Below are 24,838 nucleotides of genomic sequence, written 5' to 3'. Positions count from 1 at the left end.
CACCAGATCCCCAAGAGAAAGTATTTTTTTCCCTGTTAATCCTTCAGCTAGCTTTTCTGGTGCCTGTGAGGGACACCAGGTTTCTTACAGGCCAGGCTAATTTTGACTTTTTCAAATCTCAAGAAAGAGGGAAGGATGAGTAGAGCCATCACCGAAGAGGTGGAAAAGGCTGTGAAAGCTTTGAGGGGAGAGGGAAGTGGAGTGACAGACTAGATTAGTTGAGAACTTTTTGAATCCACGGAGAAGGCTGGTGGGCAGGTGTAGACCCTTCCACGGCCTGGACACGTGCTTCCGACTTCCGCTTCAATCGCGCCCTGCACTACCTGTGGTTCATTGCTTGCCCCTGCTGGCTCACACACCTGCACTTAACGCTGGGGACACCTTCTCTTGACCACTCCAACTGTCCCAGGGCCCCCTCCGCCTCCCTCAAGCTCCGCCCCACGATAGCATTCACTTCCGGTGTCCTTCCTGTGTCCCACCACAGCCTGAGACCCTACTGTGTGTGAGGTGTGATCTCTAAACTGGAGTGGGGTGGTGACAGGCCGGCACCCCGGCTCTGACTTCTGGTACCGCAGGCCTCGGGACCAGACATGGCCCAAAACTTGAAGGACTTGGCGGAATGGCTGCCCACCGGACCCGGGACGTAGGCAGGGCGCTGAAGCTGCTGCTGGGGGCCGGTGCAGTTCCAGTACCCTATAATCCATGGCATTAGGGCCAGGCCCCGAAAAATCTCGTCCCCCACAGGCTCCAAAGACCTGCAGGTGGTGAACATCTCCCTGTGAGTGCTGTCTCACCCAATGCCCAGGAGCTCCCCAGCATATACCAGTGCCTCGGGCTGGACTTCAAGGAGCAAGTGCTGCCATCCATCGTCAATGAGGTGCTCAACAGGGTGACGACCAAGTTCAATGCCTCACAGCTCATCACCCAGAGAGCCCAGGTCTCTCTGCTGATCCGGCGCGAGCTGACAGAACGGGCCAAGGACTTCAGCCTCATCCTGGACGATGTGGCCATCACAGAGCTGAGCTTCAGCCGAGAGTACATGGCCACTGTGGAAGCCAAGCAAATGGCCCAGCAAGAGGCCCAGCGGGCCCAGTTCTTGGTGGAAAAGGCCAAAGAGGAACAGAGACAGAAGATTGTGCAGGCCGAGGGCGAGGCTGAGGCCACCAAGATACTTGGAGAGGGACTGAGCAAGAACCCCGGCTACATCAAACGGTACAAGATCCGGCTGCTCAAAACATCTCCAAGACGGTCGCTGCGTCACAGAACCAAATATATCTCACAGCAGACAACCTCATGCTGAACCTACACGATGAGAGTTTCTCGGGGAAGTGACAGCCTCAGCAAGGGTAAGAAATGAGCCTGGTAACCAAGAACTGTCCCCAGAGAGGAAGTGGTGTTAGAGTGTTGGTGTAATGTTAGTATGTTAGAATGTTAAGAATATTAGTGTTAGGTGATATTAGGCCCTTTGGGGTGAGAAGCCACTACTTTGGTAGGTCAGAAGGCTCCTGCACTGTGGGAAAGCTCCACTTTAGTGATAAATCTGTCTCCCTTGTTTCTTTGTGAACTTATCTACCATCTAACCCGGGTGCAGGAAGGCAGGGGCACAGTTCCCTGGTCCCAGGGACTGGAGGAACCATAAAGATAAGGGTGCCAGGATGGGATGAGCTGTAAATAAGTGTGGGAGCGTAAACAATAAGTGTGGGAATGTAAACAATGAGTGTGAAAACAGAACAGACTGCTTGCACCTAAATTTGTTACTTTTGAGTTGACTTTGATATGTTACAGCCAAAACGGGGTGTATAATCTCCAGCCTTATGTTAAGTCGGGGTCCGATCCACTTGGCTGGCATGTGTGCCCTAAGTACGATCTGACCCCAGCATGCTGGCACAATAAACTCTGTTTGCTTTTTGCATTACCAGCGAGACTCTTTGTCGTTTTCTGGGAGTTGACTAGCTTGCACCCTAATGTCCGGGGGGAGCTCTGGCCCGGACTCTAAAGTGGATGTCTGTTCCTCCAGTTCTCAAGAAGCGAAGGCGGCCAACCCAGCCCACCCCCCACCCCCACTACCTCGTGACGGTCCCCTCTGCACTCACCCCCAGCGCGCTGAGATTAAGTCTGAGGAGTTGGGGAAATGATGGCCAGGGATACTGGAACCGTGTGATTTCTCAGTGATTTCCTACAGTAGTGGGAGGAAATCACCACCATCCCAGGAATTCTCAATAAATGTTTATTGCTTTAAAAAAAAAAAAAAGCTCACGGGGCGGTTGTCCGCGCCCAGTCGGTCGGCAGTGTTGGAGCAGTTCGGAGCCCTTGCAGTACTTGGGCATGGCTACTCAGCTCCGTTGAGTCCAGCCTGGGCAGCGGCGGCAGGATCTCTCCCGCCTCACGTGACGGCGCTAGTGCCTCGTCACGTGACGGGAGCGGGGCAGGAGCGGAAGACGCCTGCGTTCTAGATGTCCCCTCCGCGTGACTACAGCTAACGCCCTTGTCACGTGGCGAATAGGGCTCAGCCAAGCCTTCGGCGCAAAGCCTTGTCCCCAACTTTCGTCACGTGATTAGGGAGAAGTGGCGTCACGGCGCGTCTGCGCGTGCGCTACACTAATCCAGTGGCCGGTCAGTCTTATTTCCGCTTCGCCCAATGCGCACATCCGGGCGACAGCTCCGTCGCGATAGTCGCCCTGAGTGGCCGAGGAAGGCGGGGGCCTTAGCCTTGTAAAAAGTGAAACCTGGTCGTTTCTGTGAATGATGAAACCCCAGAGTGAAGGAGAAACACCCAGACGCTCGCTCCAGCCCTGACCGGCTCCGCCCGCCCCTCAGCCCCTATTGGTTAGAAGCGCCGCCCGGCAGCCCTGAGATTGGCCAGACGCGCGGCCAATGGGCGGCCGCGCCGGTTTTCCCGCGGCCGTTCGCTATTTGAGCGGGTCGTGGCAGCCGGGACGGTTAGGGAGTGTAACGGTCGTAGGTGTGCGGCGCCGCGATGGCGGCCTCAGGGCCCGGCGGCTACGGGCGGAATGACGCGGTCGAGAAGCTGCCAACTGTCATGGCGGGAGTTCCGGCGCGGAAAGGCCAGTCCTCTCCGCCCCCAGCCCCACCGCTCTGCCTGCGGCGGCGGACGCGACTGTCAGCGGCGCCCGAGGACATGGTACAAAACCGGGTGAGGCTACCCCAGGTCCAGGCTTCCCCGGGCCGCCCTCGGGCCCCGCCCCCAGCCGTCGGCTCCGCCCTCCTGGTCCTCGGCTCCGCCCCCAGCCCTCGGCTCCGCCCCGCCCTCCAGCCCCGCAGCCCTCGGGTCGCCCCAGGCTCCGCCTCTCTCTCCCTCAGGCTCCGCCCCTCCCGCCAAGACTCCTCCCACGTTCCTGTTCCTTGCTTAGCTACCGGCTGTCCCATCTTTCATGGCTTCATCCGTCTTCAGCGTTGCAGCGTTCCCGGGCTTCCTGCCGGGTTCCTACCCGTCAGAATGCAATTTGCCGTAGCAGATCCCAGCCCAGCCTAGATTTCCCGGGTATACCTTGAGCCTCTGTCTCTCTGGGCACTAACTAACACTTTTGTGGATCTCAAATCCCTTGGGTCTTTTGAAGCCCTTACCCAAGTTCCAATCTTTTCCTGGGATTCTGTTCTGCTTTCTCCTACTCTTTGTCTTTCTCTGCTCCGATAACGGGTCCCCATTGAATATTCCCACCCCGAACTGTGGGGAGGAGGTAGTTATGTGTAAAATGTCAGTTTTGCGGCCAGTGATTTTGATGTAGGTAGGAGTTCGTTGCGGCAGCAAGTCTGTCTGTGTGCTAGCCTCCTGGCCTGCCTCTTTGTCATCCCTTGGGTCTCAACCTGAATATCTCTGCCCTGAGAGGCCCACATGCCCCAGTCTAAAGCTGAACCCCATTGTAATTGCTCACCCAGAAACGTGTGCTTCAGAGCCCTTACCTCGTGTGTTCCCAAGAGCTGGTAGACTGTGTGTTGGAGAATGGCAGGAACCAATTCAGAAAGGAGTATAGCAGGGTGGTGAGGAGCACAGCCTCCCCGGGGCCTGGACTTGCCTGAGTTTGAACTTCAGTGCGGTTCCTCCGAGCAGGCAGTGGACTGTTCCCGGCCTTGACACTGTCATCTGTAAAGTGAGAATAGTCGTGTGGAAGCCTCCTGTGAGTTGAACATAAGGAGGACATCAGCTCATCTGGCACTCCCTGAGCGTGCTTTGGGCGTTAGCTGATGCTGAGCCTGTGCGTGATGGCATGTCTGTACGCTTTTCTGGTGTGGCTGCCCAGCACACAGGCCTGGCTGGCGAAAGCCCTGGTCTGCAAATGACCATTCCACTAGCGCTCGGTGAGGCTAATTGACAGATGAAGCCCCGAGGGAGCCTGGTTTTCTGTCTTAGAGTCCTGATGAGTCCCCTTCCTGGACCCCCACTTCCTCGTCTGGAGGAAAGGCTTCATGATGACAGAGGCCAAAGCACAGGGTCATTGTGAACAGTGAAGAAGTTTCTACGGATAGAGGAATTTGAAGAATGCTTAGATCCTGGAAAAGGCTCAGTAAACACTAGCTAGTGTTGTGTTTGCTCTTAAATTCTGAGGCCCAGAACTTTGTGGAGAATAACTATTCAAAATATGAAAATGCCACAATTGTATTAGTTCACACTTGTAGCAGTTGTTTTGGGGCAGGCCTTTGGTGCAGCGCAGAAGTCTCTCTTGGGGCGCCCACATGCCATCTCGGTGCACCTGATCCAGCTTCCTGCACTGCACACGCAGGCAGGCAGCAGGTGGTGGCTACAGCACTTCGGTCCCTCACCCATGGGAGAGATCCAGATTGAGTGCTGGGCTCCTGGTGCAAGCCCTGCTATTGTAAGTACTCAGAGAGTAACCCAGTAGATGGAATATTTCTCTCTGTGTCTCTTTGCCTTTCAGACAAAATGAAAAAGTATTCTTAAAAATATTAAATAAATAAATTGAATAAATTGTAACAGTTAGCTTACCTGCAGAGTTAAAACAATTTTTAACTCTGCAAATGTTATAATAAGCTTTTTTCCTTTTTTTTTTTTTTTAAGATTTACTTATTTTTATTGGAAAGGCAGATTTACAGAGGAAGGGAGGTTCAGAAAGAAAGATCTTCCATCCACTGATTCACTTCCCAAATGGCAGTAATGGTAGGAGCTGAGCTGATCCAAAGCCAGGAGCCCGGAGCTTCTTCTGGATCTCCCATGTGGGTGCAGGGTCCCAAGGCTTTGGGCCGTCCTCTACTGCTTTCCCAGGCCACAAGGAAGGCGTTGGATGGGAAGTGGAGTAGCTGGGACATGAACCAGTGTCCATATGGGATCCTGGCCATTGCAAGGTGAGGTTTAGCCTCTAGGGCATTGCACTGGCCCCTGTTATAAGCTTTGAAGCAGTGTGTAAACCCAGTCATCAGGCTTATGGACCATAAAAGGACCTCAGATTGTAAATGGGATTATTCACTGTTGCTAATTAAAGCTTCTAGAACCTCTAGAGACTCATTTAGCTCTCTGCCAGTCTTCCCTTCGGGTCCAGTGCTGGCTTTGGAGCCAGGCTGCTTAGGTTTGTACTTCCACCTCTCACTCCTGGAATAGAATCTGTGTCTTTTTCAATGAAACAGACATGGTAACAGTGTCAACTCTGTGATCCATGTTAAAGTTCTTAGAAACCTATTCAGCAGTTGCCTTCTTAGCTTGAGATTGTCCCCCTTCTGCATTCCCAGTCCCCTCCTCTGCTCTGTTTCTCTCTGCCACTCCTATTATGTCACCTGACACCTATTTGACGTATTGATTCTGTTCATCCCCATCATTGCCACCTGCACGGGAACAGGAGTCTGTGTCTTCCTCACCACTCTGTGCCTTTAATCCAGCACAAGGCAATGGTGAAAACAAGTGCTGGCTGCTGGCAGGTGAGCTGTGACCACAGCTCTGTGCATACTGTGTATAGCAAGAACAGAATGGGTGGCCGAGGCCGCTGTACCAAGTGGGGCCCGATGAAACAGGTGCTTCTCACTCGGGCCTTTTCTTTGCAGGTGTCCCTTGAGAAGGTCCTTGGCATTACAGCCCAGAACAGCAGTGGTCTAACCTGTGACCCGGCCACAGGTCACGTGGCCTACTTGGCAGGGTAAGCAAATGGATAGGCTTCAGCATTTAATTACCACAAGGGAATTTGGAGCCTGAAGCCATCAGCAAATCTCTGTGGGCCTCAGCCTTCTTATCTATAGAATGTGAGTCACACAGCCCTGCTGTGGCGAACACGCCATAGACCCATCAGCATCTAGAACATGTCTGTGGGAGGTGGCAGCCATTCTAGGAAAGTCAGGTAGTTAAAACCTGCCTCGTGGTGTTGGGTTACCTGGGTTGGTGACTCAACTCTACTGTGCATGTCCCTCTGGGCCACTGCATCTACCTCAGCTGTGGAAGTAGTGGGACCCTGTGTGGGTAGCTGGCAGGGCTGGAGGAGATCCCACAGTGTTGAGTTAACCTGGCTCTGCTCTAAGCATCAAAGGGACACCCTGTTCCCTGGCAGGAATGACAGTAAGGTTAGGGATGGTGATTAGCAGCAGATAACCTGTGTGTCTGATTCAAGGCCTTCTACCTCTGCTTCCAGTCTAGTCCCTGGGGTCCTGCACTCACATAGAAGACCTGAACAGAGTTCCAGGCTCCTGGCTTTGGCTTGGCCCAATCCTGGCAGTTGCAGGCATTTGGAGAGTGAACTAATGGATTGAATATCTCTTTCTCTGCCTTTCAAATAGTAGGGTTCTTGATTGCTTGTTTAAGTTGGAAGGCAGAGCTGCAGAGCGACAAGTGGAGTCAGAGATCTTCCATCAGTTAGTTCACTCTGTAGGTGGCTGCAATGGCTGAAGGTGGGCTGCAGCTTCTTCTAGGTCTCCCACATGAGTGCAGGAGCCCAAGGAACTGGGCCATCTTCCACTGCTTTTCCCAGCACATTAGCAGGGAGCTGGATTAGAAGTGGAGAAGCCAGGACTTGAACCAGCACCCACATGGAATGCCAGCCCTATAGGCAGATTAATGCTTTATGCCACAGCACCTGCCCTTATATGTGTATATTGATAATTTGAAGGGGCCTAGAATTCTTGTCACAAACACAGGGAGGAGAAGGAGGCCAGAAAGACAGTCCTTGTTTTCAGAGGCAGCCTTGTTTATGTGTGGTAACAAAATCACCCCTGGTGGGTCCCAATGCTGTCCCCGATCTGGGCACCTTTTCCTCTTTTTTTCCAGCTGTGTGGTGGTGATTTTGAACCCCAAGGAGGACAAGCAGCGGCACATCTTGAACACTGCCAGGTAGGCTGGGCCTGAGTCTGGGGGAGGGGCAGGAGCAGGACCCTGAACCTTGCAGAGCCTATGCGTGCTCCTGTGTGCGGGACTCCTGCATTCACTCTGGCTCCGCAGCAGTCACCAGTGCTGGGGCAGAGCAGTAAACAGAAGAGATGGAATTCTGCTTTCCAGAGCTAAAAGCCCAGGAGAAAGACAGACTGAAGCAGTCTGCAAATTACAGATTGCACCTGCTCGGTGCTATGGCAGCCATGTGGGGTAGAGGGTAGGGCCAGTCTGCAGAGAGCTCCGGGAAGACCTCAAGCCTGTGACCTGAAGCAGATGAGGATAACCCACATAAATGTGAAGGGAGAGTAGTCCAGGCACAGGGGCCAAGAGAACAAAGGTCCCACGTGGTTACTGTCAGGCCCCTCTGGTTAGGGACCAGCTCTGTGGCACAGTGCATTGGGCTGCTCCTTGGGTCATTACATCCCATGTCAGAGCACTGGTTTGAGTCTCGGTTATTCCATTTCTGATCCAGCTTCCTGTAAAGGTACCTGGGAATGCTGTAGAAGATGACCCAAGTGCGTGGGGGACCAGGGTGGGAGTTCCTGGCTAAGACCTGGCCCTTGTAGCCATTTGAGGGAGTAAACCAGCAGATAAAAGATCTTTATTCCTACACTCCACCCATTCCACTCACACTGCCTTTCAAATAAATACTATATAAATATAAGTATATAAACAAATAAAAATGCATAAATATATTTAATTATATATATATACATTTAAAATCTGGTAGTTGGAGGAGTTGCCTGAGCTGTTAGTGCTGGAATAGGGGTTAGGTGAGGAGGAGATGAACATTCAGGGAGTGAGGGAAGCAGTCAGAAGCCACATCACTTGGGCCCTGTGGGCTTGGAGGGGCTGGAGACCATGCCGAGTACACCTGAGCAATTACAGGTCAGAGCTGAACAGGCCACATCCCCAACTTCTGCCACGCTCTTTCCACCTTCCATGCTTTACTAATCTTTACACAAGTTACTCCTTTCTGATTGCATTTCTTCATAGATGACATTTCCAGGTCCTAGATAAGGTAGATTTTCCCCTTCCCTTAGGATCCTTAGAAATACGGCCCTTCAGCTGTGCTAAGTCCTCTTATGTGGCACACACAGATGCCCACTCAGGAAGTGGCTTGCTGCGTCCTTGGATTCTGGCTGTGGATCTGTCATTGGCCATGAAGGTGGAGCTGGGCTGGGACCAGTGCTGACTCTTTTTTTTTCACTGTGTGAGCTTAAATGAGACACTTTCTGAGCCATGGCCTCCTCTGGAAATAAAGTTGCTGCTTCCTGTTAGAAACATGATCCTAGAGCAACATATTAAAACCAGAGGCCACAGACTCCCCTTGTCTTGGCAGGTATCAGGGGCCTGGTCTTTTCTCTTTGTTCTGCCATGCTTACCACGTAGCTTCTGGGTTTTTTTTGTTTGTTTGTTTTGTTGTTGTTGTTATTGTTGTTTTTTATTGCAAAGTCAGATATACAGAGGAGGAGAGACAGAGAGGAAGATTTTCCATCCAATGATTCACTCCCCAAGTGACTGCAAAGGCCGTTGCTGTGCTGATTCAAAGCCGGGAACCAGGAACCTCTTCCGGGTCTCCCACACGGGTGCAGGGTCCCAAGGCTTTGGGCTGTCCTCGACTGCTTTCCCAGGCCACAAGCAGGGAGCTGGATGGGAAGTGGAGCTGCCAGGATTAGAACCGGCGTCCATATGGGATCCCGGGGTATTCAAGGCGAGGACTTTAGCCACCACCGGGCCGTGGCTTCTGTTTTTGAGATCACACCGTGGCCCAAGATGGAGTTGTGATTGTTGTGTACTTGTTTCAGGAAGTGCTATTCTGGAAGTGCCATGTGGCTTGATGGCTTCCCTGTCATCAGCCAGACTGAGCATGTGGTTGTACCTGTGCAGGTGCAGGAAAAGTGGGGGGTGTATTCCAGCTGCGCACACGGCCATCACCAGTGCAGTGGGGGTGTGTTGATGAGAACTGTCGGGCAGGCTGCTCAGCTTCCTACTGCTGTAAGGGATGAGGGACAACCACAGGAGGGTTGATTTGATGGCTGCAAATGTTCTGCAAAGTTGTCAGACTCAAAGGCATTCACTGTGTCCTTTAAGGCTTATTTTGTTGTTTGAATGGCACAATGACACAGAGAGGAAGAAGCAGACAGTAGAGGCCTTCCACCTGTTTCACTCCCCAAATGACTGACTGGAGCTGGGCCAGGCTGAAGCCAGGAACCAGGAACTCCATCCGTGTCTCCCGTGTGGGCGGCAGAGATCCAAGTGCTTGGACATCTTCTCAGGCTTTCCCAGACACGCGGGTAGGGGGTGGCCAAGCAGTGGAGCAACCGGGCTTCGAACCACGATGCTCACAGGGGACACCAGTGTTACAAGCAGCCGTGTAACCTGCTGAACCACAGTGCTGACCCTGGAGACACTTGCTTAGTCACTTGCCCGCCAGTGTGCTAACTCATATGAGGGAAATTGACTGAATTAATAAACTGTTAAGTAAGAAAAGAAATTGAACTGAATCAACACTGTTAAGTAACAAAGGAAACTGAAAGGGGAGGGAAAGAAAACACTCTTCACTAAGAACAGTGAATCCTGTTGCCATACATGCTGGTCTGTCCGGTCATCGAGTCCTTGCTCAGGCTAGATCCGAGTCAGGGAGGGAGAGTTTCTGGTTGTTTTTGAGCTTTCTAAACATTTAAACAGTTTTACAGTGGAGCACATGCTGCAGGACGACTGGTGTCTGTCAGGGTTCTGCGTCATTACCACCCCTTCATTGGGCCATGACCTAGCTAAATCCCTTGCACTTGAATTTCTCAGGGCTCCTGGAAGGATGGAGTGTTATGGCATCCACCCTCTTGGAGGGGCATGATAGCACTTTCTGTTGCCACGTTAACTCCATTTGGGTTTGGTGTGTTAGGAGGAAGGGGCCTTTGTTTTTGCTCCCAATCTCTCCCTCCCCCACCTGTTGCTGTGCTGGACACACAGGCACCATTGGCTCTGTGGGACCTGCTTCCATTTCACCCCTCCTGGCCCCTTCAAGGCTAAGGAGTCAGGAATGCAGAGCCAGACTGGCACCTGGCTGCCCAGCCTCGGCTGAACCCAGCAGCAACTCCCTCCCTTGTCCGCAGGAAGTCTCTGAGCGCCCTGGCTTTCTCTCCTGATGGGAAGTACATAGTGACAGGAGAGGTGAGTCACACTCATGACCAAGCAATGGGTAAGGTTCCAGGCCATTTCTTCTTCTCCCAGCTGGGCTGGTGGTCACTGATTTAGCCCTTGCTGGGCCAGGAAAGCCCTTTGACACATGGGAGAGGTAGCTTTGGGCACACCCTATGGCAGTGCCAATTTCAGCCCTGGCAGCCAGCCCCTGGAGCCCTTCCTGGTTCGTGTTCAGCAGTAACTGCCTCACCTTCCCCAGAATGGGCACAGACCAGCCGTACGCATCTGGGATGTGGAGGAGAAAAGTCAGGTGGCGGAGATGCTGGGCCACAAGTACGGCGTGGCCTGCGTGGCCTTCTCACCCAATATGAAGCACATCGTGTCCATGGGATACCAGCACGACATGGTGCTCAACGTCTGGGACTGGAAGGTGAGTGCCAGCTGGCGGGCATATGAGTAGGCAGCCAGTTGCCAGTGCACATTGAGTCTCAGGAAAAACTCAGATAACTTAGTGAAGTGCTCAGTCAACCAGTAAGTGTTCAGTAAGTAGCTATTACATGCTGATTTCATCACATGGGACATGTGCTTGAGCCGGAGGAATTCTCGAATGATTCTTAGCCTTCCATGCTGTGACCCTCAGCAGAAGTCTCAGCCTTCCTGAATGTGTTTTCTCATCTGTAGAGTGGATCCAACAGTATCTGCTTGGTTGAGTTTAGACTTCAATAAATTAAAATGCAGTGAGAGGCAGGGCTTGGGAATAGGCAGGGTAGGGGCAAGGGACCTGAATCAGCAATAGCAGATATTAAATCCTGATTTGCCCATAACCTCAGCTTTCCTTCTGCAGATTGGGAATGGGAAAAATCCCTTATAGGTTTTCCTGTAAAGAGCTCACTGTGGGGTCCAAGGAGAACAGAGACAGGTTTGAGACGAGCCAGGGCCAAGGGCCAAGGCATAAACAGCAGCACAGGATGGGTGCTGCCATGAGCTTCTCTGCACCGATTCTTCCAGAAAGACATCGTGGTGGCTTCCAACAAGGTGTCATGCAGGGTCATCGCTCTTTCTTTCTCTGAAGACAGCAGCTACTTTGTCACCGTGGGGAACCGGCATGTGAGGTTCTGGTTCTTGGAAGTCTCTACTGAGGCTAAGGTGAGTCTTGGTCCGCATCCCCTCAGTCAGGCCCTGGGGAGGTGGCCAACAGCTGTGGGCAGGCACCTGTCTCCACCTGAGACCTGGCAGCTTTTCTTACTGGGCCTCCGACTGGCAGGCCCTGCTCTGATGCCTGGCTCTGGGATTAATCTGAATCTTGGGTCGCTGCCTCCCAACCCTCCTGCCCTGTGTGTGTGTGTGTGTGTGTGTGTGTGTGTGTGTGTGTTTCTCTCCCCTCCCCTGGAGGACGTTCCTAGAGTCCTCCTGTTTAGCTGCTCTGCACCTTCTGGCCCTGAGGGACCCATCGTGGTCGTGTTGGGTGCCAAGCTGTGTGGCCAGTCTCTTCCTCTGTCCTGCCATGCTTCCAGGTGACAGGCACAGTGCCCCTCGTAGGGCGCTCAGGCATCCTGGGGGAGCTCCACAACAACATCTTCTGTGGTGTGGCGTGTGGCCGGGGCCGGATGGCAGGCTACACCTTCTGCGTGTCCTGCTCGGGTCTCCTCTGCCAGTTCAACGAGAAGAGGGTGCTGGAGAAGTGGATCAACCTGAAGGTATGCCCAGTCCCTCCCTCATCAGTGGGGGACATACACTTTGTCTGTATGGGTCTTCAGGGGGAATCCGTATTGTTCCAGTCGGTGTTGACCACACGGGTTCTGCTTGTGTGACTCGGGGTGAGTGTCGCCCCGTCCCTCAGCCTAGGTTTCCTCATCCGTAAAATGGGAATTCTGCCCTCCTCACAGAATTGATCAGGAAGTCTCATGCAGTGATGTCAGTGAGGCAACTAGCACAGGGCTCGCTTTGCAACTGCTCATTCATGAGCTTGACTGTTGACTGGACTGCATTTTCTTTTTTTCACATCTAAGGAACCATTGAGTTAATACTTTTTCAGTCCAAAATGCCTGAAAATTAGACTAAAAGATAATATGTCGGTAGCCTGCAGCGCTGGAAGTTCGCAGAGGCCAGCTGGCTTCCCGTCCTGGCGTCAGTTGCCCACTTGGCTGCCGCCAGGAGCACTGCAGCCTTGGTTCCCGTCGCCAGCTTGCTCTCGGGCCACACCTCTAGAGGTTACCTGCAGGGTTAATGGCATACAGAAGTTTTATCTGCGGTTCCTACAGACCCTCCATTTTTCTCATTTTAATCCTCTTGCCAATATTTACCACATCTTTTTAAGCAAGTCAGAAGCTTTTAATAGATGGTTAGTGTCCTACCACCAGACAAAGGAATCCTTTGCTCTAAATTTGGAAGACACTCGTATGCACTGAGAGGCCTGGCACTTCTTGCCTCTTCTGTCTGCGTATCCTGGTAGAACAGACAATCCTCCCGTGTACTATTTATGTTTTCTGTGCTGTCGTGTTATGGAGCTATTTTTAGGTGATAGGAAACAAAATGTCAGCCTGGAGTTGAGCCCTGTCAGTGGACATGGCCTGTCTGAAGAGATGTCTTCCCTGTACCGCTAAGCTTCTCTGTTCCAGCTGGTGCCTCTGCCTGGCTGGCAGCTTTGCTCCCAAGTGACCCTGCAGTATCCTGACTTCTAAAATGTTACAGTGTGCCAAGTTGAGCTTCTTAGATTCAAGAGACTAAAACTTTTCTGGAGCCCCAGGCTGCTCCGCCAGTCTCTCTAGTCCTGGGCCGGGCCATAGAAAGCATCAAGTTCACTGAGTTCCCTTTGTTCCCACAGGTGTCCCTGTCTTCCTGTCTCTGTGTCAGCCAGGAGCTCATCTTCTGCGGCTGCACAGACGGGATAGTCCGTATCTTCCAGGCCCACAGCCTGCATTACCTCGCCAACCTGCCGAAGCCACACTATCTTGGGGTAGACGTGGCCCAGGGCCTGGAGCCCAGGTACTGCCCAGCAAGGAAGGGAGAGGGAGCAGGGACAACCATCCAGAACCAGTTGGGCCCACTGTTCAAAGGGAGGATGGTAGGAGACGAGGTGCAGACTAGGTAGGAGGAACTAGGCCTCCTTTCTGAGGCCATGCTGAGATGAGATGGAAGGGCTAGGCTGTGGCTCAATTTCCCCTTTGTCATAAGCCTGTTTTATGGAAGGGGACTACCTAACCATGGGTAATGGGTGCCTGCCTCTTTGCAGATTGTCAGAATCTAGCTCAAGGGTGCCTTTGCTAAGAGACAGTGTGGGCTGGGCTAGTGGGTGCTGGCAGGAGAGAGCACCCTCAGACAGTGTATTCCGTAGTCGGATGCCTCCCTGTACTTCGTGTTCTCACCTGTAAATCCGTGACCCGCCTCTTGGGGTGGTTGTGACAATTCAGCGCCGCTAAAGCTCTTAGGCAGGCGCACAGCCAGTGCTCAGTGACGCAGCCTGATAGAGAGGCCCAGGCCAAGGCACAGCTCCCCTGCTGCTTTAGAGGTTTTGATCGTGTGTTGGGGAGGCCAGGGAGAGCAGAGGCTTGAGGGTACATACCCGTTCTGTGCTCAGGGAGGACAGAAACGAGGGCTAGGTGCAGTCAGGGAGAGACGTTAGTGAATGTTACGTGGTTGGAGGGACCAGGCAGAAATGTCCAGTGTGGCCGTCTCTGTTAGAAGGAAAGCAAAGGGACGAGGAAGCGGGATTGGAGTGGAAGGGATGGATGGTTGTAGAGACCACAGGGGATGACATTAAGGCAGGAGGCAGCTCTGGAGACACCAGAGGTGGCTGTCACTGGTTGTGGTGACATTGATGGTAGCTGACGATTTGTGTGGCCTTGTTAGCTTCCTCTTCCACAGGAAGGCAGAAGCAGTCTACCCAGACACAGTGGCCCTGACCTTTGATCCTGTGCACCAGTGGCTGTCCTGCGTTTATAAAGACCACAGTGTCTACGTGTGGGATGTTAAGGATATCAACAAAGTGAGCAAGTTGTGGTCCGAGCTCTTCCACAGCTCCTACGTCTGGAATGTGGAGGTGAGCCCCTCTCGCTTCTTCTGCCGCTGCTCTGCTCAGCTCCCATGTGGGGACCCAGAGAAAGCTGCCACAGAGCTTGCGCAGCCTGTCAGCTGTTCTTTCTGAAGGTATTCATCGGGGCCTGTGTGGTGGTGCAGCTGGTTAAGTTGCCACTCATGGTGCTGGCAGTTCAAGCCCTGGCTGCTACACTTTCAACCTGAGACCAGGCTGCAGTTCTGGGCTCCTGAGTTTAGCTTGGCCTAGCTCCAGCCAGTTAACCCATGGCTGGAAAATCACTTCCTATGTAACTCTGCCTTTCAAGTAAGTAAATCTTTTAAAAATATTTTAGGAAGAATCAGAACATGAATGACGAAAAATCATGTTCATTTACCCTAACCCTGCCAGGCCCTTACAGGGCCTGAGAGAGACCGCCGGGAGGGAAATGCCTTCTCTCAGTGGCGCTCCGGGAGGGAGGACAGACGTGGCACGTCACCAGGCTGTAACACACCAAGTAGCTTTGCCTCCCTGAAGGAACAAGGAAGGGGTGGGGGGAGGGGCAATGAAGTGCTGTTCTAGAAAAAGCAGCCAGGGAGGCCTGTGAGGACAGGGCCTTCCAACACACTTGCCAGAAGTGACCGAAGCTCATGGGGGCTTTCCTGGAGGCTCGTTTGTGTCTCTTACTGTGCATTTTGTTTTCCAAATATGAGTTTGTGGGGTTTTTTTTCTTTTCTTTCGTTCTTTTTGATTGTTCGAACTTTGCATATAAGACAAGTAGTGGGGAAAGAGCTGTATTTTACTCAATTCATGTTTACTTTTGCTGAAAAATTCTTACTATTGGAACTGCTTGTCCTACAGAAACTATGTTTGCTCTGCTCCAACTCAAGATAGAAAGAACTTGGGCCTTTTGAGTGAGTGCCTTTTCAGCCTTTGGGCTTTCCTGAATCCGTCTGCCTTCATAGGACTAACGTTTTTGTTGCACTTTTTCTCTTAGTCAAAAAAAATTTTTTTTCTATAGGTAAATCTTTTCATCAGTTCTGGAAAGTTCTAGGCCAATTTAAGAGTTGTTTGTGCCCTCTCTCCTCTATGATTCTAATGTCCTATTTCTGAAAGGGAAACAGAGAAGGCCACACAAGACTTAAGCGAGTTTATCCGTTAGTGTTAGCAGCTATCTCTGCTCAGTGACTAGCTGCATCATGAGGATAGGGTGATATTTTAACCCACCATTTCTTTTTATTAGCTGAACTACTTATATGAAGGTGCACCGCCCCATGGTCCCCATTTGTTCATCCAGTGGTATACTTAGTATAGGAAAAACTTGGTTCTTTCCCTTTATTTACTGGTTTTCAAGATAATAAAACGGTTACCTATCCTCTAAAGGTAGTTAGATATTTTATTTAATATTGTTACTAGTTCACATTGAAATATATTGAAAATATTATTTTACAAAAGAGTTATTTATTTACTCAAAAGTCAGAGTAGTTATAGAGAACCCCCATGTGCTAGTTTACACCGTAACAGCCAAAACTGGACCAGGCCAAACCAGGAGCAAGGGCGTCTTTCTAATTTCCAGGAGCAATTTTATTTGGTTCTCTTTCAGCTCTGCTTAATCTTTGGTTGACATTGCATCCTTTTAGTCTTGTCACAGTTATTTTTTGTATGTGTAAGTATGGTTATTTTATATTCTGAGAATTCCAGTATTCAAAGTCTGCTAAGTTCTGAATCTCTTGCTTCTTGTTACTGCCACGTTTCCCTTCTGTGCTTAGTGATCTTTGGCTGAGCTGTTTTTCCCTGGAAATTTGTGGAAATGTTTGAAGAACTCAAGGTGGGATGAGGATGATAGCATCTTGTGTATTTGTTTCTTGGTTAGTTCTGTCACAGAATGTAGTGTACTGTTCTGTTACTCTCAACAGCTTACAGCTGCAGCAGTGTATCGTGGTGCTGTGTTGAGCCAATTGTAATAAATCGCCTTTGCCTTGTTCTCTGGGAACTGTAGGTGTATCCTGAGTTTGAAGACCAGAGAGCTTGTTTGCCGTCAGGATCTTTCCTGACTTGTTCCTCAGACAACACCATCCGCTTCTGGAACATGGATGGTAGCCGTGACTCTCACTGGCAGAAGAACATCTTCAGCAATGTAAGTGGCTTCTTGGGAAGCATCTTTGCAGGGAAACAAAGATCTACATTAAGCCAGGATATTGGGTCAGGAGGGAACCTTCTGGAACATACGTGCTAGGCTGCATAGGGCACAGGGGGCAGGAACTATAGCAAGTCACTCTCCTCTCATCTCTCATCTCTCTGCTCTGTCTGAGGTGGCACGGCCTGGCTTCTCTGATTCCCCCTGCCAGCCAGCTCATGTTTACTAGGTGTGTGTGGGTACAACCACCCCAGGCAGCCTAACACTCAACAGTGATGCAGTTGTCACCCAAGTGTTGTATCAAAAATTCCCTAGAAGAGTACCTGATAGGCCAAGCCAGCCAGAAACGTTCCCTAACTAACATCTGCTTACTGGGGCACCAGGGGGGCACTGGCAGGGTCCTAGGAACATCAACCAGGGAGAAGAGAGTTTGCTGAAGAAATTCAGTCACCATTCCTAGATGAGTTAGGGAGCTTGTCTGGGGAGTTGAGGCTTGAATCTTGCATGTAAGTCTTTGGCAGATGCCGTTAAGATCCCTGTCAGCTGCTTTGCCGCACACTGGGGACACAGCAGTGACTAAGAGGCTCTTCTGCCCTTGCCCCGTGGTCAAGTAGGGGAGGCAGATAGTGAACTGACAGTGGCACAGCTGATGTGAAATCACAGATGGAACGAAACGCCATAGCTGTCACCCAGGGCTAATGGGACCTCTCACCGTATCATGGCATCTTGTCTGGGAAATGAGGAGCAGCTTTCTGAGGAAGAGCTCATGGAGATGAGGGACACAGAGGTTTGAGGGAGTAAAGAGGGGAAGGTCAAGTTCCACACCTAGGGCCCTGTGGTGGGGAAGAGCTGGGCGGGCCAGAAAGCTGGAAGTGGTCAGTGTTACTGGAACGAAGCAGACCCTGGAAGTGGTGTGTGTGGCAGGCCCTGCCTTCCCACCAGCCCCACTCCCTGCCCAAGGACACAGTCTTCTGCATCTGGGAAAGGCAGTTTGTGTTTGGCTCAAAACAAGAGGTAAAGGGCCTGGCGTGATAGCATAGCGGTTAGGGTCCTTGCCTTGGACATGCACCAGATCCCATATGGGCACTGGTTCTGGTCCCAGCAGGCCCCTTCCCATCCAGCTCCCTGCTTCTGGCATAGGAATGCAGTCGAGGATGGCCCAAGGCTTTGGGATCCTGCACCCGCATGGGAGACCTGGAGGAAGCTCCTGGCTCCTGGCTTTGGATTGGCTCAGGTCCAGCCATTGCGGCAGCTTGGGGAGTGAGTCATTGGATGGGGAATCTTCCTCTCTCTCTTCTCCTCTCTGTATATCCTTCTTTCCAATAAAAATAAAAATAAATAAATAAATATATATAAGCATTGGACTTCTCCCTCACGAGTTGAAAGGTAACCATGGCAGCTATAGGAAGTCCTTCGAGCCGCAGCGCCCTTCCTGCTCCCCATCAAGTCATTTTGGAGGTGGCCCTGTTCTCATGCTCCACTATCGCTCCTGGAGCTGGAGCCATATCTCACAGCCCAGAACAGGTTTGTGCAGCTCCATGCAGCTGCAAGAGACACTGGGAAACACTGTTCAATGCTGTTGGCTCCAGATGCGCAGTTCTAGTACTGACGAAGACTGGGGCTCTGGCTCCAGCGAGGCTTGGAGTCATAGCCCTGACCTGAGTCTACCTTCCCCCTTCCTTCCTACAGACCCTTCTGAAGGTTTTGTATGTGGAAAATGATACCCAGCACCTGCAGGACATGTCACGCTTCCCCGACCGGGGGATCGAGAACGGGACCCCCGTGGATGTGAAAGCTGGGGTGCGCGTCATGCAGGTCAGTCCTGATGGCCAGCACTTGGCTTCAGGCGACCGCAGTGGAAATCTGAGGCAAGTGGGCCCTGGTGGCATCTAGGTGTGCCTCCCAGCAACAGCTTGGCTTCTCAGGGCAGCAGGGAGGAGCCCGGGCTTGGCCCTTCCAGTTGCCCACTGGGAAGGAGGGACTGAAGTAGGCTGGTGACCAGCCACCCTGGCGAGGCAAGCTGGAAAGGGGCTCTCTGAGGGCTAGACAGTAGCTTTGCCTTTGGTGTGAAGAGACAGGGCTCCACCCACCTTGTGGTGCCCGTGTGGAGCTGACAGTGGAGGTGCCGGGTGAGGAGGACCTGAGAGAGGGGCCAGGTGGGACATCTGAGGGCCACAGAGCTCACTTAACAGGTACAGGCAGAACAGGAGCCCTGTCACAGGGACAGTGACGGGGGCTGAGCCTGTGGGGAAACCAGAGAGCCTGTACCCCTTAAGAGGACAGCCATCAGGTGGCACCAAAAGAAGCCTAAGTTACAGACTTTTCTGTGAAATTCTGTGATCTTTAAACAGGAATTGTTGCCCGAGGTAAACCCAGTGTGTCTGTCTGTGGGCTGCTCCTGCTTTGGAGCTCAGCCATGTGGTCAGCGGGTAGCAGGAGCCCGCGAGGGTCCAGCGCTCTCCCTGGGCCAGGCACAGGTCTCAGCTGGCTGAGTCATCTTGCCAGCCCTCTGAAGGAAGTGCTGTTGTCAGCTCTGTTTGTTTGTTTTTTTTTTTCAGATGAATGAACCAGGTCTAGTGAAACAAATAGCTAATAACCTGAATAGAGAGTGGGGAGCTGGCTGGCCTGTTTACTAATGTCATTTGGGAAGAAGGGAGAAGGTCTAGATTTGAGGCTCTTTAAGAATGGCAGATTGGAACCAGATATTGTCTAAAGGTTGTAGCCTTGACTGTGACCTCTGACCCTTGGCCTCTATGCTGCTCCCATAGACCCCTCCCACGCACCCCCGCCCCGCTGCAGCACAGCTAGGCTGTGTTGGACCGTTCCAGGTCCTGTGGTTCTGTTCTGGCCCATGGATCACAGGAGCAGGTGCCCTCTCAGGTCTCTCTGGCTCGACACTTCCTTTAGTGAGGGCAGGTTTCTAGGTGAGCAGAGGTGGTTGGGCAGCTGTGGACCATGTGGCTGGGAAAGGGGCTCCATGTTGCCTCCCTGGCTATCATAAGCTTGTTTGGTGGTGGCACAGCACCTGGGGTCGGTGGGGTTGGGACGGTTGGGAGGGTTGGGCAGCCAGGACTCCAGGCTGGGAAGAGCGGGCAATATGTGTCTCCTAGAATCCACGAGCTACACTTCATGGACGAGCTGGTCAAGGTGGAGGCCCATGATGCTGAGGTGTTATGCCTGGAGTACTCCAAACCTGAGACAGGTGAGCCCACAGTGGGTGTTGGGTGATCAGATGGAGCCACGGAAAGAACCTGTGACTGTTGGGAGTATGGAGGACAAGTCTTCTGTGTTTAGTAAAGGAGCCTGTTGCTGCACAGTGCAACTAGGGTGACTGGGACACGTGCAGGCAAGACTCAGCTGAGCAGTTTACTGCTGATCCCAGTATCCCCCAAAGGGCCCAAGCTAGGGAGCTGAATGCGTGCATGAGCTTGTCCTCCGCTGAAGAAGACAGATCAATTGTCAGGAACAAGTTTGGAACCTACGGAAAACTGCCAGGATATTGTAGTGAACAAATACCTGCAGACCTTTTCAAGACCCCTAGGGTCTGACAGCCTGGCTGACGTGGTTGTCTGACCTTCGTGTGTGTGTGTATGTGAGTCCCCTTCCTTCTGGGAGGCTGACACATCCACACAGCTTCCAGGAACCCTGGGTCCATCTCTTGCACACACAGGACTGACCTTGCTGGCCTCGGCCAGTCGGGACCGACTGATCCATGTGCTGAATGTGGAGAAGAACTACAACCTGGAACAGACCCTGGATGACCACTCCTCCTCTATCACGGCCATCAAGTTTGCTGGTGAGCCCCTTCCTTCCTGCCTCTGGCATCTGGTTACCTGAGTCCCTCTGGTGCAGGGAACAGCAGAAATTTCCTCCAGAACCAGGTGGAACTGAAGGGGCAGACAAGCTGAAGCTCTGGTTTTAGGCACAGTTGAACCCAAGGGATGAAGTGTTTTTTGGGGTGTGTGTGCTTAACTCTCAGGTTTCCATCTGAACTGAACCTTTCATGAGCGGGGTCTTATACTCCTGAAAGATAATTCAGCTCTCCCCACAGATTGCAGCAGAGGCTGACTTTCCTTGCCCTGACTTGAGGAACCTGCCCTTCCCAGAAACAGCTATCAGTACCATATCTGACCCAGGTGTCCCCTGATTCAGGGGAACTAGCCTGAAGAGGGTGTCCCTAAAAGGAAAATCAGGGTGCTAGCTCTCTGATATGGAACAAGCACTGGTAACCCTGGCAGGACAAACGGTGACAGCACCTATCTGCTCTGTCCCATGCTCCCCAGCCACGGCCCCACTGCCAGCACATGCAGACCCAAGTATCTTGCCTAAGGTTGTCTTTCACCAAAGCCTGTGCCCAAACAGGAAATGGAAGGAATTCTTACAAGACTAAAAAGATCTGGTATGGAGATTCCTGGCCTCACTGGATTCTAAAGGAGTCAGGATCTGTGAGGATTTAACTGATCAAACCCCAGGAACTGTCCAAACTGTAGTTAGGGAGATTGTATTCCTGGAGAGAACACCTCAGTTAATTCCAAGATCTAGACTGTCAAGAGCTTTCGCCCAGAAGTAATGGCTGGGCAAAGGGATGGCCCCAGGAGTGAGACCTCCAAGCTACCTTCTGAAGCAACGTGGAGCCCTCTGGCTGGTCTGAAAGGATGCCGAGCTAAGCCCGCCTGTGGGGTGCTCTGCTGTGGCTGAACTGGCTTACCCAGTGGTGATGTGGAAACTGAGCAGTGGTGGAAAGGAGGTGCTGCCAGCCACAGCTTGGCCTCAGCTGCCCTGCTAAAGAAGAATTTAGTCTCTCCACCCGCTCCATAGAAACAGGAGAGGAAGAACCCTATGTCTGTGTACAGTTACAAAGGAGCACGGTGAGCATCCATGCCAAAGTTCACTGATAGTGGCTGTGGCCTGGGACAATGCACCCACTGTTTATGGCCAGAGATGGGTCAGTTTACCTGTGGTTTGAATAGTGTTAAATATTGGTCGCAAGGGCCATAGGCTAGGCAAAATTTACCTGTAGTGGGCGGGCCCTCCTGGGACACTCCCAAATCATGCCTCCTCCCCTCTACAGGACCCATTCCCTTCTGAGCACCCCAGCTCCTGCTTGAGTAATGTCTGGTACTGGACCAGCTGGCCCGTGTGCTGTCGTAAAGGACTGCTGTACCAGGACTGCTGATGTGCATTCTTCCCTTACTGTATAAAGACGTGCACACTGAAGGAGCAGTAGTGGGCTGTGTTTGCCACATGGCAGCCCCCAAGTCCAGGGCTTCACTAGGGCAGGACTGTGATGAGAATCATAATAGGCAGGCAGCTGTGGCTCAGGAGAAGCCTAGACTTGGAGCAGAGCGTTTGCAGATGTGGCTGGGGCACCAAAGAATGCCTGACCCCAGGCTGGCTCTGTGTGCCCCAGGACGAGGCCTCTATCGCTGAGTCCATGTTGACCTTGTACAGGGAGTGGCAAAAGGCAGTCAGGAATGTCAGGTCCATGTACAGGGCCTGGTGTCAGGCTCACTGGACGTTGTCAATGGTGTGAGCTGTCCAGCTTGTCCCCACTTGTTCCAGCCACAGTGCTACCTCCCCTCTGTTGCTGGCATCACCTGTCTCTGTCCCACATCAGCAATGGTGTCCCTGGCCTTGGTTTCCCTATCCAGCCTTGTTGCCAATTGCACAGGCCTGCCTTGCAGGTTGATTTCCCTTGCCATAGAGTTCTCTGGCCGGAGCCCCCCGACTGTGCAGCTGGCCAGCTCCCACACACTGCCCGCTCTTCCCCAGGCCACAGAGACATCCAGATGATCAGCTGTGGGGCCGACAAGAGCATCTACTTCCGCAGTGCCCAGCAGGTGGGGCGCTGTCCTCCTGGAGGGCCGGGGGTGGACGCTGGTCAGGGGTGTCCGCTAAAGGTCCTGCCTCTCCTGCCAGGCCTCAGACGGGCTACACTTTGTCCGTACCCACCACGTGGCGGAGAAAACCACCTTGTATGATATGGACATTGACATCACCCAGAAGTATGTGGCTGTGGCCTGCCAGGACCGCAACGTGAGGTGAGGAATGTAGCTGGGCCTTAGCTGAGCCTCTCCTGGGCCATCTGCTCTCCTCCCCTTGCTCATCTGGCTTCTGGGAAGTTGGAGGGGTAGAGGGACCCAGGGAATGTTTCTTAGCAGCTGGGCCCTCCCAGGCATGGCCACCAGGTCTACAGAGGGCTTCTCCCAGTCCCCTGACAGTCTGTGGGTGAGTCATTCCCATGCCTTCCCTGAGTCCCTCTCAGAGCTGCGTAGTGTCGGGGTCACAGCTGTGGTCAGGACAGCCCTGGGCCTGCCTGCATGGAGCTTCTGACCTAGTGGAAGGGACACGGCTCCTTTACCAGACAGTGACAGCACAGAGTGGTCAGGCCCAGACAGGGGAGCCTGGAGGTGCTCCCAGACTTCTGGAGGGAGACTACCTAAGCCCAGGAGGGAGGTGGAGGAGCGATCGGGGGAAGCAGGGAACAGAGTGCACACAGGATCTCTGCCTCCCCCAAGGCAGGAGGGGAGACATTAACTCAGCATTTCCTTCAGTAAATGGGGTCTCTGTCCCCTAAGCCTGGTTTCTGTCCAGGCACCAGATGGGTGGGGACAAGAAGTAATAGAAGCTTTGGGGGAGAGAAGGGCAATAGGAACCAGTTGGTAAACGGGCGTGCACGGGTAGGCCCTGTTGGCTACATTCTGCCCTCTCCCTTCCCCAGGGTCTATAACACCATGAATGGGAAGCAGAAGAAGTGCTACAAGGGCTCCCAGGGGGACGAGGGATCCCTCCTGAAGGTGAGGAGGGAGTTGCCCGCTGCCCAGAGGGACCACCTGAGCCCTGTGTCCTTGATGCGTAAAGGGTCACAGGCTGGCAGCCCCCACACGCGGTAAGGGGTATAAGGAGGGCATTTGGGTGTTGGGGGAGAATCCAAGGGGCCTAGACTACTCTCTGGGCTTGCCCTGGCTGGGTACATGCTGCCAAGGCCAAGGAGAAGACTTCAGCGGCTTTGGCCACTTCCTTCCCCGGTAAGGCAGGAGCAGGAGTCTCTCTCCTGCCTGGCTGAATGGTGAAGGCTGTAGGGCATGAGTCCCCATTGTGGGGTCCTGCACAGGGCTGGACTTCGAAGGGAAGAAGCAGGTAGGCTGAGGGGCACCTGCATCCTCTTCCCTGCAGGTCCACGTGGACCCCTCAGGCACCTTCTTGGCCACGAGCTGCTCTGACAAAAGCATCTCGCTGATCGACTTCTACTCAGGCGAATGTGTTGCCAAGATGTTTGGTCATTCAGGTTGGTGTACCTGGCTGCACGGCACCCTCTCCCAGGCCTGCCCCTGCCCACACGGTCTTGGACTCCAAAGGCAAGTGCAGCTTTTCTACTTTGCTTGCAGAAATCGTCACCGGCATGAAGTTCACCTATGATTGTCGTCACCTCATCACAGTGTCTGGAGACAGGTGAGCGGGGCCTCCCTGGGAACAGATGGAACATATATGAAAAGACCTCAGAAAGTTAGTGAAAGGGGCCAGGGTTATGGCTTTGCGGGTAAAACTGCTGCTACAATGCCAGCCTCCTATATAGGTGCCAGTTTGAGTACTGGCTGCTCTACTTCCAGTCCAGCTCTCTGCTAATGGGCTTGGAAAAACAGCAGAGGATGGCCCGAGAGCTAGGGCAGTGCCACCCATATGAGAAACAGAAGGCTTTCAGGTTCTTGGCTTCATTTTGGCCCAAATGTGGCCATTGCAGCTGTCTGGGGCGTGAACCAGCAGATGGAAGATCTCTGGCTCTCTGTATAGTTCAAGAAGTAAGTAAATCTTCAAAGGCTAAAGTCCTCACCTTGAACGCCCCGGGATCCCATATGGGCACTGGTTCTAATCCCGGCAGCTCCACTTCCCATCCAGCTCCCTGCTTGTGGCCTGGGAAAGCAATTGAGGATGGCCCAAAGCCTTGGGACCCTGCACCCATGTGGGATACCCGGAAGAAGTTCTGGATCCTGGCTTCGGATCGGCATAGCGTTGGCCGTTGCACTCACTTGGAGAGTGAATCATTGGACGGAAGATCTTCCTCTCTGTCTCTCCTTCTCTCTGTATATCTGACTTTGTATTAAATAAATAAATAAATCTTTAAAATATATATATATATATGCATTGCTTTAAAGTCATCATCTGCTACTTCCCAGGCACATTATAGAGAGCAGGACTGCAAGTGGAGCAGCTGGGATTTGAACCA

The 24,838-nt window shown here is 52.6% G+C and overlaps 1 protein-coding gene and 1 pseudogene across 3 annotated transcripts in view; both read left to right on the top strand.

The window, feature by feature from the left end:
* Positions 1-619: 619 nt before the first annotated feature.
* On the top strand, positions 620-1,357 carry LOC121153800 (annotated as a pseudogene). The gene is made up of 2 exons (XR_005883445.1): positions 620-643; positions 690-1,357. The product of XR_005883445.1 is annotated as a prohibitin-2-like (transcript).
* A 1,359-nt stretch (positions 1,358-2,716) lies between these two features.
* Positions 2,717-24,838, top strand: part of WDR62 (WD repeat domain 62) — a 31,901-nt gene continuing 9,779 nt past the window's right edge. For both annotated transcript variants that reach the window (XM_040976390.1, XM_040976389.1), the window contains exons 1-18: positions 2,717-3,154; positions 6,010-6,101; positions 7,220-7,282; positions 10,438-10,495; positions 10,725-10,895; positions 11,474-11,611; positions 11,980-12,162; positions 13,290-13,450; positions 14,315-14,504; positions 16,477-16,614; positions 18,304-18,482; positions 19,725-19,816; positions 20,285-20,410; positions 22,387-22,454; positions 22,534-22,655; positions 23,336-23,411; positions 23,791-23,902; positions 24,003-24,066. In XM_040976390.1, the coding sequence (XP_040832324.1) occupies positions 2,978-3,154; positions 6,010-6,101; positions 7,220-7,282; positions 10,438-10,495; positions 10,725-10,895; positions 11,474-11,611; positions 11,980-12,162; positions 13,290-13,450; positions 14,315-14,504; positions 16,477-16,614; positions 18,304-18,482; positions 19,725-19,816; positions 20,285-20,410; positions 22,387-22,454; positions 22,534-22,655; positions 23,336-23,411; positions 23,791-23,902; positions 24,003-24,066 (2,210 nt within the window). In that variant the 5' untranslated portion in view covers positions 2,717-2,977. The remainder of the gene's footprint in view (positions 3,155-6,009; positions 6,102-7,219; positions 7,283-10,437; positions 10,496-10,724; positions 10,896-11,473; positions 11,612-11,979; positions 12,163-13,289; positions 13,451-14,314; positions 14,505-16,476; positions 16,615-18,303; positions 18,483-19,724; positions 19,817-20,284; positions 20,411-22,386; positions 22,455-22,533; positions 22,656-23,335; positions 23,412-23,790; positions 23,903-24,002; positions 24,067-24,838) is intronic.

Source organism: Ochotona curzoniae, unplaced genomic scaffold, assembly GCF_017591425.1.
Source record: "Ochotona curzoniae isolate NIBS_2020 unplaced genomic scaffold, NIBS_Ocur_1.0 contig_2699, whole genome shotgun sequence".
In the NCBI taxonomy this organism is placed as follows: domain Eukaryota; kingdom Metazoa; phylum Chordata; class Mammalia; order Lagomorpha; family Ochotonidae; genus Ochotona; species Ochotona curzoniae.
Note: the sequence above shows the minus strand (reverse complement) of the source record. Positions and strands in the feature narration are given on the sequence as shown.